Raw genomic sequence first — 24,187 nt, forward strand, 5'->3', positions numbered from 1 at the left:
TCCCGTCTCCCGTCCCTAGCTCAGGCGCGCCGAGGACAGTCCTTGTGGGGTCCTCGTGGCCGGCCAAGATGGCTGCCCCCGCACTGAAGGCTCTGCTAGGCTGGTCAGGCTTGGCGCCGGGCTTGCTGCGTACTGTCAGTCCGCTTCTAGGGTAAGAGGGCAGCGGGCAGCTGGAAGCACCGCCTGGGTCTTCACGGAGGGACCTGCGGGGAAAGAAAGGAACCACAGGCCGACTCACGCTGGACCTTGGAGCGAGCGCTGCTCTAGGGGTCGAAACACCTAAGTTCAAGCCTCTTAACTAGCTGCGTAACCTTGGGCCAATCTGAAGATTTAGTGACTGCCCCTTGGCTGGGAGGTCGGGCTATGTCGGGGTGTAACTCGAGCTGGAAGTGCAGCCCTGTTAAGAGTTTAGAGCTGAGATGCCTGGAGGTGGGTGGAGAGGTGAGCTGGCGGGAGCCTGTTCTTACCGTTAGCATTTGACTAGGAGGAAGCTTTCCTGACCTGTTTGGGGGAGGTCCTTCTACCTCTTGGGACAGAGCCAAAATTATTACTGTTCAGGTAAAGCTCGCGGCTTCCGTGCTGCTCTCCCTCGTTGGCGGGTTGCACACATACCTATTGTTAAGTCAAGCTTGTTCACTTGTGGAGTCAGCTTGTGCCTGCCTCCTTTGCTTCTCGCTCCCAGGCAAACCCAGGTGAGGTGGAGCCGCTATGGTGCTGAATTCAGAGATCCCCTAATTGACAAGGAACATTACCGCAAGTCTGTGGCAGAGCTCACCGAGGAGGAGAAATATGACCAGGAGCTCAAGAAAACTCAGCTCATTAAAGCTGCCCCAGCGACGAAAACAAGCTCCGTGTTTGCAGACCCGGTGATCAGGTTAGATGGAAACACTTGTTCCACGGACTGGGATTATCCCAGGGAGGGTCTACAGCAAGGATACCATAATACAGCCTTAGAAAGCTAAACCTGTTGCTTTTCTCCTTGAAGTAAATTCACGAACATGATGATGAAAGGAGGAAACAAAGTACTGGCCAGATCTCTCATGAACCAGGTAAAGAGTTCCTCCTGTTATCTTTCTCCTCAAGAAGAATGGGCCAGGCATGATGACACATACCTTAAACCCCATCAACTCAGGAGGTTGAGGGAGGAGAGTTGGAGACTCTAAGCAATTTAGCCAGACCCTGTCTCAACATTAAAAAACAAAAAAAAAGATGGGGCTGTGGCTCACTGATTAAGCTCTTTGGGTTTAATCCCCAGTACCCCCCCAAAAAAATTAAAATCAATTCATATGCCTTTTTTTAAAAATTAACTCCCCTGTAATGTATAGGGTTTGGGGCTTCAATGAGGTCCTGCAGGAGTCAACAACTGCCATTCCCTGCCATGTCACAAATCTCTGCCCACTCTTTCTGTCCTAGTCTAGCAAAAGAAGGAGGCACTTAAGAACTTTGTATTGTACATGATGAGGGTTCAACTGTACTGCCGAAGAACTGAGTGGTGGGAGTAAAGGGCAAGGTACTAGCTGGATGGGTCAACTCTATATGAAGCCTGGTGCAACCTCTTCCACTGTCTCCCTTTGCAGACTCTGGAATCTGTGAAAAGGAAGCAGTTTAAGAAGTACCATGCTGCTTCTGGAGAGGAACAGGCAACCATTGAATGCAACCCCTATACCATCTTCCACCAAGCACTGAAAAACTGTGAGCCTGTAATTGGGCTGGTACCCATCCTCAGGGGTGGCCATTTCTACCAGGTGAGTGGTCTGGCAAGAAAGCAGGGATGCCCACATGGAAAACAATGGGAATGGAAGGCTAGGAGTGTAGCTCGGTGGCAGAGCACTTGCTTACTAGCATTCATAAAGCCCGGGGTTCCATACCTAGTAAAGACCCTCCCCCACCAAAAAAAAAAAAATGGTGGGAGGGCTCAGAGCTGGGCCAAGAGATTGTTAGCTCTCTAGACTAGAGACCATCAGGATCTACTCACTTTAGTTGTGTAAGCAGAAGACGGAAAAGGAAGAGCGCAAAGAAGTAGCTAAATGACATTTTCTGGTAGCCCATCCCTCCCACCTTCTGTTTAGCATCCTGATTGTCCTAAACCATATATTTTTTTTGTCGAAGGGACTACGCTTATATCCCAAAGTTATATGCCAGTATCTAGCATAGTGCTTGACCCATAACTGATGGTTCATCACTTTTAGTGGTATTGAACTTGGTATCTCTAGCATAGGTTGTAATAATCTTTGATATTAGAAGGGTTTCTTGCCTTATCAGTATAAACTCCATTATGGTACGAAGTTTCTCACTGCACCTTTAGTATCTGACACATAGAGCCTTGCAAATGATTCTTGTACACAGGGTCATGTTTTTAGGCACTCTTGGTCACCCAGAGTAGCTAAGTCACCCAGAAACAGGGCTTTTTCCAATCCGTGCTTGTATCAAAGCTTTTTTTTTTTTTTTTTTTTTTAATATTTATCTTTTAGTTTTCGGCGGACACAACATCTTTGTTTGTATGTGGTGCTGAGGATCGAACCCGGGCCGCACGCATGCCAGGCGAGCGCGCTACCGCTTGAGCCACATCCCCAGCCCTGTATCAAAGCTTTTTGTGGCAAAGCTTCCATTAGAGGGGAAAAGGCCAATACTTGGTGAGGTTTGCAAAGCCACTTATGTCTGCTACCCTGAGGTTATCCAAAGATGAGGGAAGCTCAAAGAAAAAAAGACAGGCCTCTCTTCAGGAACCTTACTGTGCTAGAGAAAATACAGAGCCATTCCTTACAGCTTTGGGAGTCAGGGGTCCCCAGCCATGGCAAGCCCCTGGACCCGCTTACCTGTCCTGTCCCCTCACCCAGGTCCCTGTGCCCCTAGCTGATCGACGTCGCCGCTTCTTAGCCATGAAGTGGATGATCACTGAATGCCGAAAGAATAAGCATCGGCGGACATTGATGCCAGAGAAGCTGTCACATGAGCTGTTGCAGGCCTTTCACAACCAAGGCCCCGTGATCAAGAGGAAGCACGATATGCACAAGATGGCTGAGGCCAACCGAGCCCTGGCCCACTACCGTTGGTGGTAGAGGGGGAGGAAAGGTTCCCATCAGAGCCCCAGGGCTTCTGCCATTTAAAAACAAACCTTATGAGCCACTGTTCTTGAAAAATACCTGTGGGTTAAGGATATAGTTCCTTTTGAGAAGAATGGAGCAGCATGTTTGTTGCCTATCAATCCTCTTCCTTTGGGGTAGAATAGCTCTCCCTGTCCCATCTCTTTGTAAAGAGAACATGTCAACGTATTGATTTTCTCCAAGAAATTCAGGGCCCAGGCTTCTCTCACCTCAGAGTGGGCCTTCGGATACTATGAAAGGAAGAAATTTTTGTATCAGAAATGATTATTAGAAAATCTTTAATCTGAACTAGTGTAACACATTATGTAAGAACTACCATTCATTAAAACTGGCTGGAGGATATAGGCTGGTTTCCACAGTGGTTTTTATACAAAATGTATAAAAAGCAGTTTCTGGTGCGAGCTGTGCTCTGTGCTCCTCAAAATCCCAAAGCATCCTATGGATGACTGTGATTACCCATTTTACATATGGGGAAACTGAGGCACCAAGGTAATGTTGCACCAATTATTATAGGGTGCAGTGGTTAGAAATTGCCCTTCTCTGACTGGCCTAGGGGAAAGGTGGTAGGAGAGAGGCTGATCGAGCTGTGGGGAAAGGGGATCAGTCTTGAGCCCAGGGAGCAGATCCGTTTGGTGTCCCCGCCAACCTCTGAGTGGGGGAAGGGAATGAGAGGACTGTGGCATAAATGGGGAGATGTGGAAGTCTAGAAAGGGAAAGCCTTTGGAAAAGGCAGCTGTCTTGCCATCTTAGGAGAGGGTGGAGTAAAGACCAGTGCTGCAGTGAGCAATCACTGAGCCAAACCTAGTCAGAAACCTCACTGTAGTAATACTTGTGGGCAGCCGGCGTGGTCTTCCAGCCAGCCGCCCGGAACTCAATGATCTCTAGCAGCAGCAGCTGGGCCAGGGAGCTGAGGCCTGTTGGGAGCAGGAAGCCATCCCGGATCAGGACAAAGAGCTCATCCATGCGCTGCCCATTCATCTTCTCCAGCTGTTCCCCAACGCGGTGCAGCTGGAGCACCAAGCAGTCCACCTGCAGAGGTAGCAGGAAATACCTCGTCAGTCTGGGTAGGACCTGCCTCTCACAGGAGTAGTATTGCTTGCTGAGTGTCAGGCCCCCATGCCTGGTCCTTTATTCTAGTTTTTCATTTTCACACCTCCCACCGTGTTACCCACGTGTAAGGAAGGAAACAAGTGGCTGGGTACAGTGGCACATGCCTATAGTCCCAGTGGTTCGGGAGGCTAAGGCAGGAGGATTGCAAATTCAAAGCCAGCCTCAGCAACATAGAGCCACCAAGCAATTCAGTGAGATATCCTGTCTCTAAATAAAATACAAAATAGGGCTGGGGATGTGGCTCAGTGGACAAGTACCCCTGAGTTCAATCCCTGGTAACTGCACTCCCCAATACCCTCCTCCTCAAAAAAAAAAAAAAAGAGTTCAGAACCTTGCCTAGAACATCTGGCCAGGCAGGCCTCACCTGTTCTCCAAACTGCTTCTGAACTCCACTTTCCTGCTTCCCACTGACTGCCTGACCTGGTTTGGTTTCTAGGCCATCTGTGCCCACAGCTGGCTGTGGCTGCCACCATTCCTATCATAGCTTGGTTTTCCTGCTGGGGAGAAGCTGCTGAGCCAGTCAGTCTTGGTTGCTGTCTGTCCTGGATAAATTCCAGACCCAGCAGCTTGTCATGTAACTATAACATACTTTAAATGTCCCCACCAGGCTGCTACCCAGAAGTGATGCCCTCCAAGCCCTCTACAGCCTTCTGTGCCAGGGCTACCCACCTCTTCCTCTTTGCTCAGACTGTCAGGCTGGGCCAGCCGGAAGAGGCAGTCATAGACAGGGTTCACCAGGGCCATCATGGGCATATTGTTCACCTGTGGAGGAAAAGGAGGGGACCGAGTGGCAGCCATCTCTCAAGTTTGAAATGCTCCATGGGGAGCATTTCAAACTTGAGAAATGGTCATGTCTGCCTCACAGGGTGGCTGGGGCCTCACCCTCAGGTAGTCAAAGATGTTGCAGATAAAGGTGACATAGCAGACCCAGCCCTGCAGGGAGCGTGCCCTCAGCTGCTCCCGGGCTTGGTACTCCTGCTGCAGCCGGTTGAGGAGTCCACGACGGAAGACACTCTGGCCTGCTTGTTTACTCTCTGCCTGTGAGCCAGGGAGAGGCTGGTGAGGGGCAGGGGCAGTGATGTGGTCACCCCACCTATCCTATACTTCTCCCTGCCATTGAACTAACGCTCTTCGTATCTCTGTCCTGCTGGCAGCCTCTTCCCACTACTGAGTAGTCTTCCTCAAAGCAGCTCCCTTTCCTCTGCCAACCCCCCAACCTGAATGATGGCGTAGCACATGCGTCCTGCTTCCTTGCTGAACACACAGTCCTGCAGAGAATGGTCCACAATCACATTGGCCACTTTCTCCAAGTCCACAGCGCCTGGATCTAGGTAAAGATAGGAGGGGAGTCTAGAGCTGCCTGCTGATCACATTTGCCTTCATCTGCTCCCAAGAGGAATTTGAGATATTTAGGGTATTCACATTATATGCTTAAATTTAGAGAGATGAAGAAGAGGCTGAGGGGAAGCTCAGTTATATAGAACTTCCCTAGTATGCATAAGGCCTTAGCTTTGACCCCAAGCACCACAAAGGAGAATACCTACAGAAGGGGGTAAGTAACCACTCATAGAAGCAGCTCCAGCTGTAAGACCCCTGGTTGCCCAAAGAGAGAAAATAGGGAGTTACATGGCTGGTAGCGACCAAACAAAACCAAAACTTCTTAGGACACATATCTTCCTGGCACTAGGTTGAGAAAGGAACACTTATACTAAGCTGTCTACATCAGTTTCACAGAAGAAATTTTCTTTTAGCCAGATGTAGCAGTGATGCACACTGTAATCCCAGCTACTCGGAGGTAAGGCAGGAGGATCATACATTTGATCCTGGGCAACTTAGCACCTGTCTTAACTAAGAATAGGGCTGGGGATGTAGCTCAGTGGTAGGGTGCCCTTGGGTTAATCAGTACTGGGTGGGTCGGGGGGAAGTTCTATGATTCACACACAGCTCCTGATAAGTAGGTATGCAGGGCTTTTCCACAGGCTTAGCCTGGCATGTGATGGGCACTGCTAATTGGAAGTTGGGTCACAATTTTGTCCTGATTGCTATAGAAGGAAAGTTTTGGGACACAGTAAATATCTCCTCTGCAAATCAATGTTTTCCATCCTCTATCCAAGTCAGGTAGCCCCATATAACCAAGAGTGGGCTTCAGCAATGCTGAACCCAGCAAACAAATACAAAGGTTTAAAAGACAGGAACTGCTCTCCTCTTTCATGGGTATTTCAAAATAAATAAATGAATGAATGAATAAATAAAGCATTACAGTCTGAGAGAGGGTTCTGAACCATTCTCCCAAATATTAGCTTTAATGTAGTTTATCTTCCAGTTCAAGAGTTAAATTGTGACTCCTCAGAAAGTGAAGGGAGAGGGATGAACATTCCCTGGCCCTAGGGCTCAGCCCCTTCTCTGCAGCTCCTGCCCCAGCTCAGGTGAAATCTCGTGCTCACCTTTGAGTGCTGTCTTCAGAAGCTGTTGGGTCTCAGCATCAAAAGATTGGATTTTATACTCCTCTCTACTGGCCTCCCCCATGACCATTCAGACCCAGCAGCTCTTTAATGGTCTGGGATTAATGACAGCACCTGAGAGAAGAGGCATAGGGAGAGGACTCAGGCGTGGAGACCCGAGCCCAGGGTTCTAATCCTTCCAGCCCTGGGCGGGTCAAACAGTGCTTGTGACAGGTGCAACTGAGCGGTCCATGGCACTCAGTGGTTGACTGAGAGCCCACCAAGCCTGTTTCTGGCGGAGACTGAGTACCAGCCAAGCACCTGCTGCTCAGCTTAGGAAACCCTAGACTTCTGGGATTACCCAAGAGGAGAGATGAAGGGTGAATGCACCTACCCTCCAGTCCCAGCAGGAGGCAGGTTGTTCTCAGTCGATATCAGGGAAGATTTGGGGGAAGGGTTCGCTGAGCTGGGGGCGTGGGTAGGTGGAGGCTAGACTTGCCCATATAAACCGGCCTGCTGGCTGCTGGCTCAGCTCCATTGCGAGTGACCAGAATGAGGGCTCTGAGCTGCAGCCGGCTCCGTACGGCGGGATCCAAGGCCCTCTCCCAACCTTCTCCCTCAGCTTTCGCCAGGGTCGTCCTCAGTCCTCAAAACCCACCCGCAGGCGTCGACCGCTTGGGTGGGTGCAGGATCCTCATCGGCCGCCCCTGCCACTCGGAGCCCGAGCTCCCACTGTCCCGGCCAGCTTCCGCCCGGAACCGACTGGTTAAGCTGGCCTCCCGAGTGGCAGAAACCTGGCCCTACCCATCGGGACTCCTATTTCTGTGCTGCAATCCGGATCCTTCTTAGAGCGGGAGCGGAGTGAGGCGTCCCTCTCTGGACTCTGTGCCTCCCTCTGTCCAGAGGAAACGACCTTAGGGGTCTGCAGACGTCGGCAGCCTCCCCCAGCCCGCAGCGCCCTTCCGCGCCGCGCAGGGCGGGCGGCGGAGCCAGCCATGCGTGTCCCGCGAGCGGGAACGGCTGCGTGACCTCGCGACCCACCTGCCGGGCCGGCGCCGCGCCCGCGTGCCCGGGGACTCTGGCGGCCACGGAGCGCGCGCCCGTCCAAAGTGCTGCGCGGCCGCCGCTGAGCTCATCTCCCGGCGCGGTGCGAGGCGGCTCGCCAGCGCCACCTGCCGGTCCCCCGCACCACCGCGGCCGGATCCCCGGTGGGGCTGCGCGGGACGTCTGCCAAGCTGCCTCCGTCGCGCCTGGAGAGCTCACCCTGCCTCGCCTCTCAGCCGGTGCGCTGCGGCCCTGTTCAGGACCGCAGCCGCTCGTGCCGCTGGGCCGAACCTGCTCCTCCATCGGCACGAAGTCCTCGGACTGGAGTGGTGGCGTCCCCACCTCAACCCTGTCATTCTGACCCTCGGGGGACTTAGGTGAACTGGCTCAAGAGACTCCGACCAGCTGTGCGGGTGGGAGGAGTCCGTTGAGGGCGTGGCTTGGTCCAGGAGCAGCGGGCTGCAGGAGCAGTGTCTTCCAGGGTCGTGCAGTGTCCCCTTTTCCACCCACCAAGGTAGAGAAGGCGGAGGGCAGGTGTAAGAGCTGGGTCAAACCCTACCAACTCCCTCTCCTACTCCAACGAAACTAACAAAATAAGTTTCAAGTCAAAGGGGCAGTCGAAGAGAAGGGTCCCAATTGGCAACATGCGGTCCATGTCGCTGTGCCCTTGGCCTTTCTTGGCAGGGACTGGGTAAGCTTCGTAGTTGCCGCCCCACCCCCCACAGCCCGGTCAAGAGTGTTGCCAAAGTCTCTCTGGAAATGGAGAATTCTCAGCTGCAGCAAAAATTCTCTTGTGAGCAGGAGAGATGAGCATAAACTTTACTCCAATGGAATTTCATTAAATACAATGATGCAGCTGCCTGCAGCAGGCCCAGGCCTCAGGCCTCGGAGAGTCTGGACCTTCATCAGCAGAAGGTCTGAACAGACCACAAAGAGCCAGGTCCAAGGAAAGAAGCATGATGGTGAGAAAGAACTCAGGGATCACAAGGTACCCGGGAAGGCCCCAGCACCCTCAAACTGTGGCCACTCCCTGAAGGTGTCTCCAATTTGGTGCAGGGGCTGCAGCATCATAGCCTGAGTACCAAGTGAGGCCAAGGTGAAGGTGCTGCTCCTCCCTCCTCAGAGCCTAACCCCACAGCAGAGCTGGCAGATGGAAAGGGTGGCAGTCATACCCCTGTAACTGAAGTTCTTCCTCCACATCTGGACACACACCTCTGTGGGTACCTGGGCTCTGGTAACTTCCCTGAGTGCCAACTGTGCCATCACCAGGCTGTATGCCCAGCCCCTTCCATCCCCCTCTGCTCACTGGACAGCTTTGAGGCCATGACCCTTCTGAGGCTCCAGAGGACACACACACAGTGCTGAGCTGAGAAGGAACATCCTGAGCAGGCCCTGATGCCAGCTGGCCTGGCTGTAAGCTCCTCACCCAACAAGGCTAACCCAGGGCCTGCGAAAGGGGAGCCAACCAAGGTAGAGTGGGGGAAGGGCTGTGCCTTTACCAGATCTTGTCCATCAGCACATTCCCTCCACTTCCTGTAGGGTCACTGGTATGTCTTCCCTGGAAGCCAGTGCCTTGTTGGAAGAGCATGGTCTGGTGCTAGTGCCTTTGTAGACATAAAGTCTAGGTCTGGAGGCTTTGAAAATGACTGACTCACCTGGGACTTTATCCTTAGGTTTATTAGGAGCAGCTGTAACTGATAAAGTGGAATTTGAGGAAGTTAGAGTCCCTTCCCTTATCCTGGGTGAGCAAAGATGCAGTTTGTAAGGGAAGGTGGAGGAGCAAGGTAAGGAATGTGTTTTTTTGCTTTAATATCTATTAAAAAAGTTGTTGGGGAAAATAGCCCAAGGATGGGGACCAAACTCCTGCAAAGAGCCCATTCCTTGCTCTCTGCACTCAAGCTGCAGCCCCTTCCAGAAGCAAGAGTTCCCCAATGGATGCAGCCATGAGTTGGAAGGCACTGTCTGATTCCTTTGTTTCTGCGCTGCACTGAGAAGAAACGAGTGGGAGCTCCTTCTCACCGGTGTTGCTCATCCCACAGCCCCAGACCTGTGTTCCATCATGGAGAAAGTCCTGGCCCTTCTGATGGTATCCCATCCGGATAGGTCAGGGTTGCCACCCTGCTCCCAGTGACTGTTCATGCTTGGGAAGGCTGGCCAGGAGGGCAGGCGGGACAAGAGCCTTCAGTGCCACATGAGATCAGGTTTTGCTTCTCTCAGGAGGTGCCCTCCAGTAAAGACCTCAGTCTCTTCCTGCCTCCACAGCTAGCTGTCTGTCCTTTTCAGGCAGTGGAAGAAGTTACAGACAAGCTCATACCAGAAGAACACTAACCCTGTGGAGAGGGCAGCCTTCAGCAGGCTGGGGGACAGGCCCTTGAAGAAGCCTTGGGCACCTTCCTCTTGCAGAATCTGCTTGGTGCAATCCAAGAGGCCCCTGTATCTCCGCACCTGGGGAGAGAAAGGTTCAGGTTGAGCAGAGATGAAGTGAGTAAAACAGAGATGCACCTAGGACATCACATTCCCAATAAATGCTTGCCAGATGAAGGAATGAAAGCAAAAAACAGCAAGTAAGTTACTTTCATTCTTTCCACTCCGAGTAGGCTAAGTGAGACTTCACAGATGAAGTGCCTGAAGCCAGCAGCTGGACAGAGCTCCTTCCTGCAGAGGAGGCATGGGCTGACTGTGGCTCTGGGGATCCACTGACAGTTCTGGACCCTCTACCAAGAAGTGTCTCAAATCCTTCACCCCATTCCACCTGGTTCTCCTTGGGCTACAAATCTAAATCTGGCCCTTGCTAGCTCTTAGCCTGACCAGTGCCACCCCTCCAGCCTGATCTCTTTGCCTCTAGCTGACACCACAAACTGCTGCTAGATCTGTGTCCTCAAGGCAGGACAGCCCTCCCTTTCAACATCATAAAGAGTCAAGCCCAAGCTCTGAGGCTGGCTTCCCTCCCTGACCTTGGTTCCCACTGGTCCTCCCAAGAGCCATCCCCCAATTATGGCCAAAACAGAATTGTCTCTGTTAGGAGTAAGACCTTCCTCCTCTGTCCTGGACTCTTCCACCTCTCCCATTCCAAATTCAAACAGTCTCTACAAGACAGGTTGGTTAATGGAAATAGGTTACAAAACCTTACATTCAGTGTATGACCCCATTTTGTTGAAAAGTATATGTGTGTTTATTTATGCAAAGAAATTAAACTACAGGGGTCAGGCTGGGGGTAGAGGGACCAGTGCTGCCCAGTGGGCAGGAGTTGAATTCTGGCTTCTTCATGTGAGTGCTAGAGTCCCAGCTTTCTGCACAGGGACAGCTCACCTGTCCAAAGGTAGCTCGGGCCTGCTCAAATCCTCCAACCTGCAGCCGTTTCTTGAAGAGGTCCAGGGGATAGGTGAGGGTCTTACTGATGACTCCGGCCCCACAGCCACAAAGCAGGTTTTTGAGGTTCTCTGCACCAGAGAAATGAGATTGAGGGGAGAGGTGAGAAGTGCAATCCCTAGTGGAAACTTAAATGCCATCAGGTCTAATCTTCACCACAAACACAGGCCCCACAAGCATCCTTGGATGCCAAAGGGAATTTAATCTAGGAGCCAAAACCAGAAAGAGTCACTCTCAACAAGAATGATAACAGACTGCAGGCTGGACAGGCGAGGCCAACAGGGCGTGAGCCTTTATGTAGCAGTCTCCCACTGGAGGCTATAAAGGACAGTAGGCTAGGCAATGGACATGGTTCCAGGCTGTAGAGAGAACAGAATGTCCCTTCCAGAAAACAACAACAAAAAAAAAGTGAATTTGTAACTTGGATTCAAAACAAAAAATTCAGGCCGGGTACAGTGGCAGCACATGCCTGTAATACCAGCAACTCTGGAGGCTGAGGCAGCAGAGTCACTCAGACTGAGCAATTCATTGAGACCTTCAGAAACTTAGTGAGACCCTGCCTCAAAATAAAAATAATAGGCTGGGCATGGTGGCGCACACCTGTAATCCCAGTGGCTCTGGAGGCTAAGATGGCAGGATCTCGAGTTCCAAGCCAGCCTCAGCAATGGTGAGGTGCTAAGCAACTGAGGGAGACCCTGTCTCTAAATAAAATACAAAATAGGGCTGGGGATATGGCTCAGTGGTTGAGTTCCCCTGGGTTCAAAAAAATAAAAAGGACTGGGCAGGTATGGTAAAGCACTCCTGGGTACAAAAAAAAAAAAAATGGGGGAAAACTAGGACTGATCACTAGAAATAAATCTCATTGATGCCAGTGATTGGTGTGGCAAGAGATAGAAGAAATAAAGTTGTTTCTAAGCTGCTGGGTTTACTCATTTTGTTGGTTACACTATACAGCCCGGTACAGGAAACAGGGATGCCTTAGCTTCTGATGAGAAAACTATTTCCTTCTTGATTCAGAAAGAGACACATGGCGCAGGCTGGGCTAGGGCGATTCACTTGTGGAATGTCTCACCGCTGTGCTTTCTATCGGCCGGCATGACCCACTCATAGACATGCTTCAAGGAGCTGTAACAAGAGAACTGCAACCCAGCATATGGGAAGATGGCGATCAAGGTGGGGGTCAATCCTTTGTAGAAGACCAAGGGTCCCTCAGTTCTATACATGGTCACGACAGCATCTTGTAAAGTCTTGTAGACCTGAAAAGCACAGATGCAATTTAAGCAAGTTCAGTGAGTTATTTTTTGCCCTACAACCAAGCTCATCATCTCTCTCCCCTTTATTCTAAAGATCCTGCCCCCAGGAGCATAATTTTTCCTGCCAAGAGGACAGTCCAGGAAAACTCTGAAGTTTTTTTTTTTTTTTTTTGTGTGTGTGTGTGTATGGTACTAGGAATTGAACCCAGGGCGTCATGCATGCTAGGCAAGCACTCTACCACATCCCCAGCCCAGCTCCAGGAAAATTCTGGACAAAGAGCCAGGGGTAGAGTTTTCTAGCAACTCCCTTTCTAAAAATTTATATCCACATGTGTGTGTGCACAAAAGCACGTGTCCAAAGGGCCACACCAGAGCATCCTGCAGAACAGCAAAAAATAGTGTTCATCTGTGGGTGATGATTACATAAATAATGATCCACTGGTTCAAGAGAACACAGTGTAGCAGGATAATGAGGGGCTGGGACTGTAGCTCAGTGGTGGAGCACTTGCCTCGCATGTGTGAGGCACTGGGTTGGATTCTCAGCACCACATATAAGTAAAAAAAATAAAGGTCCACTGACAACTAAAGAAAAAATATTAAAAAAAAAAAAAACAGGATGATAAGCCGGGCAAAATGGCACATGCCTGTAATCCCAGCAACTCAGGAGGCTAAGGCATGAGGATCCCAAGTTTAAAGCCAGCCTCAGCAATTTAGTGAGGTCCTAAGCAACTTATCAATATGCTGAAGACCTGTCTCAAAAATAAGTAAGTAAATAAATAAAAAGGGCTACAGATGTGGCTCAGTGGTAAAGTGCCCTGGGTTCAAATCCCAATCCCAAAACCAACCAACCAAAAAAACAGGTTGAGGAGATCCACATGACTGATGTGGAATAATCCCCCAACAGATAAACAAACATAGCAGGATACACAAGAATGGGGCAGAATTTGTAGAGAAATGAACTATATACAGAGATTATGCCCCCCCACCCCCAAGGATACACAAAAGCCAGGAACAGCAACTGCCTCCATGGAGGGAAGGAAGCTGTGCAGTGTCTCTAGGGGCCAGGGGAAGAAGAACGTTCCCCCAAATACCATTTTATGCTGTTTAGAGCTTTTTCCATAGGTAAAGTGTGATATCCATGCAGAAAAACTACAGTTCATTTGCTTCTTAGTTCCTTTCTATTAAGACATATTTGAGCTGGGCATGGTGGTGCATGCCTATAATCCCAGTAAGGGAATAAACTCAGGAAGCTGAGGCAGGAGGATCATAGGTTCAAAGCCAGCCTCAGCAACTTAGCAAGACCCTGTCTCAAAACAAAAAATAAAAAGGGCTGGGATGTGGCTCAGTGGTTAAGCCTGTCTGGGTTCAATTCCTTGTCTCCCTCCTGCACCCCCAGGATATTTGAAGTGGCCTGAGGGGCTCTGACTCAGCCAAGCTGGGGTATGGCATGGCATCTTGTTGAAAGTGGGGGCTGAGGGAAGACTTGCCCCTCTCACTGAGTGGCTCCAAAATTGCTCCAAAATTGCTGAAGGATTCCACCCTGGGGAGCTCTGTGAAAGTGTCAAGCTCTAAGGGAAGTCCACTAGCAACCGCAAAGATGCTGCCTGGAGTTCCCACTCTGCTTTTCTGAAGAATGCAGAAACAAAAGTCAGACTGGATGGGTCATTTCAAGGTACTTTCCTTGGAAGGTGGGGATAGGAGACAAAACAATAGAAAAACAACTGGTTAACATCATGTCACTTTACATTTAACTTAAAAAAATTTTTTTTTGTAGTTGTAGATGGACAACATGCCTTTATTTATTTTTTTATTGGTGCTAAGGATCAAACCCAGTGCCTCACACATGCCAGGCAAGTGCTCTGCCACTGAGCTATAGACCCAGCCCCTACATCAACTTTTTTAAAAATATATTTTTAATTGTAGATGGATACAATACCTTTATTTTGTTTATTTTTTTTATGTGGTGCTGGGGATCAAACCCAGTGCCTCACATGTGCTAGGCAAGCGTTCGAACCACTGAGCACAACCCCAGCACCACTACATTAACTTTTTGATCAAAAGATTAGGTAGAGGGGCTGGGGTTGTGGCTCAGTGCTAGATCACTTGCCTGGCGTGTGTGAGGCACTGGGTTTGATCCTCAGCACCGCATATAAATAAATAAATGAAATAAAAGATCCGTTTACAACTAAAAAATATTTTTAAAAATAATAATACAATTAGGTAGAGGGAACTTCATTATCCCACTAACTGAAGCTGGCCTGTTTGAAAACTTTCGCTGTTCTCTCTCTAATCCTGATTTCTTGGAAGGTCAATAATATGCTTAGTTTCAGCTTCATGACTTAGAACTTCAATGTGAGTGACTCCACTTAGATTTTCAGTCTGGTCTGTTGGGGCCCTGGGCAGGAGCTTAATCCAAAACAATGGCCTCCTGCAATTTTTATTTAGTAGAGGTAAAATGATATTCTCCTAATACACTCTCCACTTTTCCCTTCTCATAGACTGTGTGTGTGTCTGTCTGTCTGTCTGTCTAGTACTGGGGAATAAACCCAGGTACACTACCCTGAGCTACATCCCCGGCTCTTTTTATTCTTTATTTTGAAACAGGGTCTTACTGAGTTGCTGAAGGTGGCCTCGAACTTGCAATCCTCCCGTCTCTATGTCCTCAGTCACTGGGATTACAAGTGTGTGCCACAGCACATGGCCTCATGGACTTTTATAAAAAGTCAGAAAGTGCCAGGAGAGGAACTAGGCACTGTCACTACTTATTTTTTTCTTCAACCCCTCAGTGGTGCCCTGATGCAGAAGGGAGAGAGTGGGAAATTCTTTCTTTGTTGAGAACAACACATACACAGAGAGCTGTTTTTTTAATATAAATATTTTAGGTGTAGATGGACACAATATCTTTATTTTATTTACTTTTATGTGGTGCTGAGGATGGAACCCAGAGCCTCACACAAGCTAGGTGAGTGCTCTACCACTGAGCCACAACCCCAGCCCCAACACACAGAGCTATTCTTAAATATGACCAGACATTATGCTAGAAACTATTTCAGGGTTTAACCCCCTGGTCTGTCAGCAAGTCCTTCCTTGAGCTTGACTCAACTACCCCATTTCCTCCAACCCATTCTTTGTAGAAACAAAGGAGATCCTTACAATAATAGACGCAGAAGTTTTCAAGTCCTACTTTTCCAGATGCCTATCTTCATCCAACCCACTACTGGGCACATATTTGTTCTGTTTCACATCCCTAGTTTCTGTCTCCCCAGGGAATCCATGAGCTCCTTCAGGACGGAGCATCTGCATCTGCATGGTGCTGACCAGTTACAGATTTGACAAATTGGCCACTGCACTGAGAACCCAGGTTTGCCCCAGTTCGGCCTCCTCCAAAATCAAAACCCCCAACTTTTGCATCACCTTCCTCATCCAGGTCCATGCCTGGCCCTGACCACTTACCCTGGGCTCACCCTGAGCTGCAAAGCGGGTGCGCAGAACATCCACAGGGTGCACAGTGAGGGTGGCTGCACAGGCAGACAGACCGCCACACACAAAGTGCACCGAGAATTCACGGGCGTCGTACAGGCTGGCTCTGTGGACCAGCTCAGTCAACAGCTCAAAGGATAAAAACTGCAAGAGAGAGTGAAAGTCACTGATGGCCCAAAAGATGAGTGAGGGTTCAGACCAAATGCTTCCCAATATACCACCTGCCACCCAGGGGTGGCAGGTGGTATATTGGGAAGCATTTTTTTTTTGTAGTTGTAGATGGACAACATGCCTTTATTTTATTTATTTTTTTTATGTAGTGCTAAGGATAAAACCCAGTGCCTCACACATGCCAGGCAAGTGCTTCCCTTTCCCCAGGGAGGGGGAAAGGGCTGAGGAAATACACTCCTTGAGCAGTGACCAAACACAAGAAATACTTTTATAATTATGTAAAACTCAAATGCCTTATCTCTAAGCACAGTGCATGTAAAAAAGAAAAAAAAAAAAAAAAAACTCATAAATCATTAAAGTAGAGTCAGACACCAAAGAATTAAGAAAGCAGACAGAGGGGCTGGGGTTGTGGCTCAAGAGGTAGAGCACCCGCCTAGTATGCATGAGGCACTGGGTTCAATCCTCAGCACCACATAAAAATAAAATAAAGATATCGTGTCCACCTATAGCTAAACAATAAATATTAAAAAAAAAAAAGAAGAAGAAAGCATTCAGAGATTGCTGGGGGTGTAGCTCAGCATTAGAGCCTTGCCTAGCACTTGTGAGGCCCTGGGTTCTATCCTATCAACCAACTAACTCATTCTCATTCTCTCTCTCTCTCTCTGTCTCTCTCTCTCTCTCTCTCACTCACACACACACACACACACAGAACAGGGAGAAAATTTTATATCAGAAAACTCCACTTGTTTACTTAGTTTTCTGACAACTAGGAAAGATGGCCTTCATGTAATTCTTGGCAAAGGACCCCCTAACAGCTGGCACCAGCAATGTCTGAGAACCACTCTCCTCAGACTGTTATCAGGAGCGTGTTCCACAGGGTGACACCCTCACACTCAGATCTTCCCCCAGCCACTCCAGCTTCCCTATGTCTTCAGGGCACAGTCTTCACTGACCACACTGCAATGCCTCCTTGTGTACCAGCTGGGGAGATGGAATGACAGGGCGTGTGTCAGCCCAGTAAGCACCAGACTTGAGCCATGACTGTGATGTCATTCAAAGAGGAGGCAGGGATTACTCTGGCACTGACTGCCTGGGTGAGGATCCTATCTCTGCCACCTTTGTTTTTTTTTTTTTTGTTTCTGTTACTGTTTTTGTGGTGCTGAGGATTGAACCCAGGGCCTTGTACATGTGAGGCAAGCACTCTACCAACTGAGCTAGATCTCTAGCCCTATCTCTGCCACTTTCTCATGAGTAACTTTGGTTGGATTGATTAAGAAAGCTCTGTCTCAGTCCTCTCATATGAAAACTAGGAGTGACATCAGAACCTGCCTCACAGGAGAGCTATGAGATAGTATATATAAATGCTTAAAATAGGGGCCAGGCCCACAGATTGCAAGGGCTGCCTATTACCACCACAACCACCATACAACTACATACTGTATGCCATGACACAAATTGACATCAGCTGAGGGAACAAATGACCAGAAGTCAAGAAGCCTGGGTTCTACTCCGAGCCCACCATGGGTAGGCCACATGGCCTCGTCAGCTCACGTAACCTCCCTGTGGTCCACACAACACCTCTCTACCTTCCTCTCAATGCCCCTGTGAAATTCAAATGAAGCACATGCGTGATGATGGTATTTTGAAAAATGAAAGGCATTAGTATCGCCCTTTGCCAAGCTGTCTGGGGCAGAATGTCAATCTCCTAGGTACAACACTTGTCACTGGGATGGACCTGGGGATATAGAGAAGGGAATGCCAAGGTATAGTTCAGTCTGATGTCACATTCCTCAAGCGAGTAGCATGGGAGCTGCCTCTCCTCACCCTCCCTCTGCTCCTCCACTGAGCAACATGACCCCAGGGGCCTGGTCAGGTCCTTGCCACCTACTTGGACAGCTCCATAGCCAATGGACAGAAGTTGGGCTGGGATGTGTCCTTTCCAGAATGCTGTTGGGCCTTCTTCCTGCAAAATCTGCCTCCCAGCCTGTAGGATCCCATAGTATTTTGCATTGGGGTCACTGCGAGACAGGCGCTCAATCTGAAGCTGGGGATCAAAAGTGAACAGGTCAGGATGGTGGCAGAGGGGGTGGGGTGAGAAGGGGAAATTTCATAAAAGTTTGAGGGCAACAAATCACTTCACCTTGACAAAATTGTGTTTCAGAAACTGCTTTTGCAAGAAAAACTGAACTTGTCTTCCAATCCCTCACAAGGCAAAAGGGGAAAGGGTACCTGGAAACGGATCTTGATGACATCCAAGGGGCTGATCAGTGCCCGAGTGATAAGTCCAGACACAGACCCTGCTACTGCCACCTCAAACTTGGAGTTACTCCTACCATCTTCTTTGGGGTCATAGCCCACCATCCCTGCTTCTGGTCCATCCAACGTCCATCAGTATCAAGCTACGTGCAAGAAACAAGGAATAAATATGAAGGAAAGTTTCTTAAGGTCTTTCAAACATCACCTCCTCAAAGCAGCCCTCCCTGCCCAACCCTTCTAAAATAGCACCAGTCTTTTTCTTTGAAGCCTTATAACTATGAGATATTGATAATTGTACATTTGTTTCTTGTCCCCCACCCCATGCAAAACCCATGATCTCATCTGTTCACCCCTGCCCTTCTAGCACTAGATTAGAGCCCACCATAGTAAGTGCTCAATATCTGGGGACTGAATGAATGAACAGGCTTGATAAGAAATCATTCATGTCCAGAGATCAGGTGGTTTTCCAATGACCTCTGACAACTGAATGGTAAACCCTGCCTGAGGTAATGTGCCCCCCACCCAGGGAGGCTGTCAGTCATATGGTGTCAGAGACCAAGGATTATCTACAAGCACCCCACTATCCAAAGGAGAAGCCAAGTGACTCCTGAGCCCCTTGGCATTTCCCTTCTTCTTCTTCTTCTTCTTTTTTTTTTTTTTTTTTTTTTTTTTTTGACAATTTTTTCAGTGCTAGGGATTGAACCCAGGGTCACATGTGCCAGAAAAGTGCTCTATCACTGAGGTAAATAAATGGCTCACTCTGCCTTCCATTCTTCCCCCCCACCCCCAGGGTGGTATCAGGGATTGAACTCAGGGGCACTCGACCACTGAGCCACATCCCCAGCCCTATTTTGTATTTTATTAGACACAGGGTTTCACTGAGTTGCTTAGCGCCTCACTGTTGCTGAGGCTGGCTTTGAACTAGTGATCCTCTTGCCTTAGCTTCCTGAGCCACTGGGATTACAGGTGTGTGCCACTGCACCTGGCTGTTTCCCATTCTTTACATACACCTTAGACTCACCCGGCACAGTAGAGCTGTACTATGCTATGAAACAATGTTCCAGCCCCACCTGGGCCAGACCTACTGACCCCTTCAGCCTCACCCCAGACGATTCTCCCTTCCGAACCTAACCAGGGAGGTCTCAGTACTTCTCACCAGTTTCCACAAAATGCTGCAGGGACACCTAACTGCAAGCCTTACCTCTTGGCATAGTTCCTAGTGTCCGAATGGCAGCCCCACTCCCGCCCCTTCTCTTCCCTAGGGCAGCTCCTCTGGTCCACCAGCTCTAACTACAGAGCATCCCCTCCTGGAGATGCCATTGTTTTCCTCTAGCACCAGCAACTGCTAGTATGTGTTCTCCACCTCTGCCCACAGGAAGGAGGACCCACAGGGGCAAGACCCAGCCACCTATCTACATCTACATCCCCGGAGACCAGCACAGTGCCTGGCACACAGCAAAGGCTTAGAAAACTGTCAGTGAATAAATGATTAAAAACCAAAGAATTTCTACTGCTTGTTTCAGCAGCATATATACTAATATTGGAACCACAGAGATTAGCAGAGGTCTGAAAAAAACCAACAAACCCAAAGAATTTGTAGATTACGGAAGTTATAACTTTACAGAAAGTTTAGAAGAGATAATAGAAAAAGAACCTGCCATCTTAATATTTTTAACTTCGTATATTCCTTTTTGGGGTTTTGTCTCCATATTCTGGCTTACAGAATGTGAATGTCATAAGCATATTTTTATGTTGTTATAAAGATTTCACCAAACCAGGTGTGGTGGTGCATGCCTATAATCCCAGTGACTCAGGAGGCTAAGGTATGAAGATGGTAAGTCCCAGGTCAGTCTCAGCAACTTAGCAAGGCCCTCAGAAACTGAACTAGACCCTGTCTCAAAATAAAAAACTAAAAGGACTGGGGAGGGTTCTGGGTGTGAGATTAAAGTTGGTAACTGAAATATTTAAAAGATTACGTCCAGTTGGGCACGGTGGCACACACCTGTAATCCTAGCAGCTCAAGAAGCTGAGACAGGAAGATAACGAATTCAAAGCCAGCCCAGCAACTCAATGAGACCCTGTCTCTAAATAAAATACACAATATTGCTGGGGATATGGCTCAGTGGTTGAGTGCCCTTGAGTTCATTCCCTGTTACCCCTCCAAATAAATAAATAAATAAATAAGAGCTGGGGTGTGGCTCAGTGGTGGAGCACCCCTAAGTTCAATCCCCAGTACCAAAAATAAAACAAAACAGGTTTCAGTACAGTATGCCTGAAATATGTTTTTTTTTTTTTTAGAATTTTTTAATATTTATTTATTTATTTATTTTAGTTATTGGCGGACACAACATCTTTGTTTGTATGTGGTGCTGAGGATCGAACCCGGGCCGCACGCATGCCAGGCGAGCGCGCTACCGCTTGAGCCACATCCCCAGCCCTGAAATATGTTTTTTTTAATTAAAGAAAAGCAGCAAGATCTAAATCTGCTCCATATAGTTGCATAAAATATAGAAACAAAATCTGTAACGATGCACACATAGGACAGGTGGTTGGTAAATTAGCCCTGGGAGAAGGGCAGAGGGAAGATAGCTCTCTCTCTCTCTTTGTAGTTCTATATTGTTTTAATTTGGCATTAAAACAAAACTAAACTAAAACTAAATATGTAATGACTTGAGAATGGGCTTCAGAATTAACCTAGTTCTTGAATACTTGTAGTAATGGGGAGGTCACTGCCTACATAGCGACCCTCCACTTCCCCAACCCATCATTGATTTTTTTTTCTCCTGTCACCCACCCTGAACCCCCTCCCAGGCACCTGTGAGAGGCAGGTGACCTGACCTAATGGTTAAACCTCTCCCAGTATTTCCCTGGGACTGCTCAGGTCACCCGGAACAGTATCAGTTTCCTGCATTCTTGGAGAGAATCAGGGGTAAGCCCAAGTGGCAGGTGTTCTGGCTTAGTCTCAGGAGTCACCGGGAGGATATCAGGCTCTTTCCTCTGGAAGCTCAGGATATAACTGCATGATTCACAAGCACGGTGAAAGGTGATGGGAAGGCTAGGGTGTGTGGAGATTTTTATTAATAAGCAGTTCTGTATAGCTGAATATAATACAGACCTGAGCTCAAGAAATTAGAGCTATCATTGGGCAAGGTGGTGCAAGCCTGTAATCCCAGTAACCTCAGGACGCTGAGGCAAGAGGACAGCCTGGGCAACTTAGTGAGAAACTGTCTCAAAAAATAAAAAGGACTGGGGATGTAGCTCAGCGGTAAAGTACACCTGGGTTAAATGCCCAGTATCAAAAACCAAGAACAAAAACATGATTAATATGCATGATATAAGGTAGCACCCAGAGACCGGAGACTGCTGGTGAGCGTGGCAGAGTGGGTGGGGTGGGACTCTGACAGCTGCCTTCTCCACCCTGCTTCTTTTCCGCAGAAGACCCCAGTTCTCCAGGACACAGGTGACCATGGTGAGTGCCCGGGCGCTCATGTGCTCAGCTGAGGGACTCTGCAGAGGTTCCCCCACGTGGGATACCAGTGTCCAGGTGTGCCTCAAGGTGTCTTGTTTCCCCAAGTCAGAGAGCTCGCCTTCGATGTGGGATCCGCGTGCGCAAGTGCGGGGGAGGAGGGGTAAGGAGTTTTACCTCCAGCGTCCCCTGAAGATGCCTCTAGAGTCAGGTGTGCCCTTGAGTACAGTCCCAGTCCCCCCCTCCCCGTGAGTACCAGCTTGTGTGTGCTGCCCGCGGTCCGCCCGGGAGAGCGAGTGTGCAGGTCCCCGACAGGACCGCCAGGAGGGAGGTGGTAGAGGTCACTCACCTACTCAGCGGGCGCTGCCAGACTCCCCGCGCTCGGCACTCCCGCCCTGCTCACGCAGTCTAACAGCAAAACTGTAAAGCGCTTGGTACAAACTGACGGGCCTCTACGCCAATCACAGCGCAGCGCCCGGCAGAGGCTGGACCAATGGTTGTTCGTTTGAGACTCAGCCAGCGCCTCCCGCAAGGATTCACTGGGTAATGTAGTCTTCCGCTCTCAAGGGCTTCCTACCCGACCCGCGAGACGCAGAGCCTCCTGGGAAATGTAGTCCTACTGAGCGTGCGCGCGCATGATCCTGATGCATCGCTAGAAGGCGGGTCAAGAAGGCGTACTGAGACGTTAGAGGTCGCTGGGATCCTGAAGTTTGGAAAGTCAGCGGGCAGGGTGTGGGAAGTTAGGGCGACCTGAACTTGCCCCGCATTCCTCAAAACCCTCTTTTTATCAGAGCCCCGATCATCAAAAACCTTGGAGGAGAGGGAGAGACAACAGTTGGATTCTTAAGCTCAGAACCTATACGCGGGGGTTTTACTCCCAAAGTTTGTGTGTATGTCAATTTTTTTGACATAGGGTCTAAGTTGTCCAGGCTGGCCTTAAACTTGTGGTCCTACTGCCTCAGCCTCCAAGTGGCCAAGATTACAGGTGTGCTTCCCTGCACCGGGTTAGAGACGTTTTTAATTTTAATGTAATCCAGTTTATTGATTTTTTTTCTTCTGTGTATCATGCTTTTTGGTGTCATACCTAAGAAATCTTTGCTTTGCAAAAGGTCATAAAGATTTTCTCGTATATTTTCTAATATAAATGTTAGGTTTTTTTTTTTTACAATTTGGAGTCTGATCCATTTTGTGTTACTTTTTGTGTTTGGTGTGAGATAGGGATTAAAGTTATTTTTCCCCCTGTATGTAGATATTAATTATCCCAACATGTGGAACACTGTTTGTTTTGTTTTTATTATTGTTTTTTTTAGTGCTGGGGATCGAACCCAGAGCCTTGTGCATGCGAGGCAAGTACTCTACCAACTCAGCTGTATCCCCAGCCCCTGGAAAACTGTTTTTTGCTGAAAAGTTTATTTTACCCCTTTTGGCACTGGGAATTAAATCCAGGGGTGCTTTACCACTGAGTCACATCCCCAGCACCCCCCCACACCCCCCACCCCGCCTTTTTTTTTTAATTTTGAGATAGAGTCTTGCTAAACTGCTGAGGCTTGGTTTGAACTTGCATCCCTGACTCAGCCTCCTGAGTTGATGGAATCCCAGACATGCCTGACTTTGTGATTTGTCTTTTTTTTTTTTTTTTTTTTTTTTGAGACAGGGTCTCACTAAGTTGCTGAGGGTCTCACTAAATGGCCCCTCAAACTTGTGATCCTCCTGCCTCAGCCTCCCTAGCCACTGGGATTACAGGTATGTGCTACTACTCTCCACCAAGCTCACATTTACAAAGACTTCCCCAGTGTTCATCCAACAGAAAAGTCATTAAAGACTTTGACCACAGACTAATTGTAAACTGAACTGGACTCAGGGAACCACAGATCATCAGAACTGGAAAGATCACAGAGGTCACTTAGTCCAGTTGGAGCCCAGAGGGGCTGGGTGATATATCCAAGGTCTGTTACAATCAGATGGCAAATTTGTAGCTGAGTTCCAATGGGATTAGGGGCAGGTACCAGTTTTCCTGGGTTTATGCCCTGGTTCTAGTTTTTGACCTTTTGAAATCTGGTCATTTCATTTTAAATTACATATATTTAGTAAATCATGTCATGCATAAAGAGAAACCGGAAAATAATAGATTCCCGTCAGTTTGGGGAAGTGAACCTTCTGTGACTTCATCAACACTTACCCTAAACAGACCTGCTAAAAGTTCCTGGACTTCCCCCGCCTCCTCAGAAGGAGGAAATTTCTCTTTGGCCTTGACTAAATGGAGTTGGTATTTAACAGCTGCTGGGGCTGATGTGGAGGTGAATGGGCCTCATTGTTGAATGAGATTAGCTCTGCTGTGACTGTCCATAAGACCAGAGTTAGGGGCTGGGGTTGTGGCTCAGTGGTAAAGCATTTGCCTGGCATATGCAAGGCCCTGGGTTCCATCCACAGCACCACATATAAATAAATAAAATAAAGATATTGTGTCCAACTACAACTAAAAAATAAATATTA

General features: G+C 48.7%; 3 protein-coding genes across 8 annotated transcripts; 1 reads left to right on the forward strand and 2 right to left on the reverse strand.

Annotated features, from left to right (window-relative positions):
• The first annotated feature begins 19 nt into the window (after positions 1–19).
• Positions 20–3,446, forward strand: Mrps7 (mitochondrial ribosomal protein S7). The gene is made up of 5 exons (XM_046449582.2): positions 20–151; positions 683–874; positions 986–1,049; positions 1,578–1,745; positions 2,838–3,446. The coding sequence occupies exons 1-5, from the start codon at positions 69–71 to the stop codon at positions 3,057–3,059; spliced, it is 729 nt and encodes a 242-aa protein (XP_046305538.1). The 5' UTR covers positions 20–68; the 3' UTR covers positions 3,060–3,446.
• Mif4gd (MIF4G domain containing) lies at positions 3,366–8,280 on the reverse strand. Of its 4 annotated transcripts, none has more exons than XM_046449587.2 (6): positions 7,919–8,280; positions 6,659–6,790; positions 5,432–5,541; positions 5,097–5,252; positions 4,884–4,976; positions 3,366–4,133 (listed from the first exon to the last, which is right to left on the reverse strand). In XM_046449587.2, the coding sequence occupies exons 2-6, from the start codon at positions 6,744–6,746 to the stop codon at positions 3,906–3,908; spliced, it is 675 nt and encodes a 224-aa protein (XP_046305543.1). In that variant the 5' UTR covers positions 6,747–6,790; positions 7,919–8,280; the 3' UTR covers positions 3,366–3,905. The 4 variants fall into 4 exon arrangements, with proteins under 4 accessions (XP_046305543.1, XP_046305541.1, XP_046305542.1 ...); XM_046449585.2 differs by lacking the exon at positions 7,919–8,280 and adding an exon at positions 7,697–7,824; XM_046449586.2 differs by lacking the exon at positions 7,919–8,280 and adding an exon at positions 7,314–7,690.
• A 1,077-nt stretch (positions 8,281–9,357) lies between these two features.
• On the reverse strand, positions 9,358–22,160 carry Slc25a19 (solute carrier family 25 member 19). Of its 3 annotated transcripts, none has more exons than XM_046449579.2 (7): positions 22,044–22,160; positions 18,202–18,371; positions 17,861–18,016; positions 15,775–15,945; positions 12,141–12,324; positions 11,009–11,139; positions 9,358–10,144 (listed from the first exon to the last, which is right to left on the reverse strand). In XM_046449579.2, exons 2-7 carry the CDS (start codon positions 18,331–18,333, stop codon positions 9,962–9,964), a joined length of 957 nt encoding a protein of 318 aa, XP_046305535.1. In that variant the 5' UTR covers positions 18,334–18,371; positions 22,044–22,160; the 3' UTR covers positions 9,358–9,961. The 3 variants fall into 3 exon arrangements, with proteins under 3 accessions (XP_046305535.1, XP_046305536.1, XP_046305537.1); XM_046449580.2 differs by lacking the exon at positions 22,044–22,160 and adding an exon at positions 21,872–22,002; XM_046449581.2 differs by lacking the exon at positions 22,044–22,160 and having other exon boundaries at positions 15,775–15,967; positions 18,202–18,365.
• Between the last annotated feature and the right edge of the window lie 2,027 nt (positions 22,161–24,187).

The sequence above is a fragment of the Marmota monax genome, unplaced genomic scaffold (assembly GCF_021218885.2).
Source record: "Marmota monax isolate L192 unplaced genomic scaffold, Marmota_monax_Labrador192_F-V1.1 WCK01_AAM20220418_F8-fsc00292, whole genome shotgun sequence".
NCBI classification, from domain to species: Eukaryota; Metazoa; Chordata; class Mammalia; order Rodentia; family Sciuridae; genus Marmota; species Marmota monax.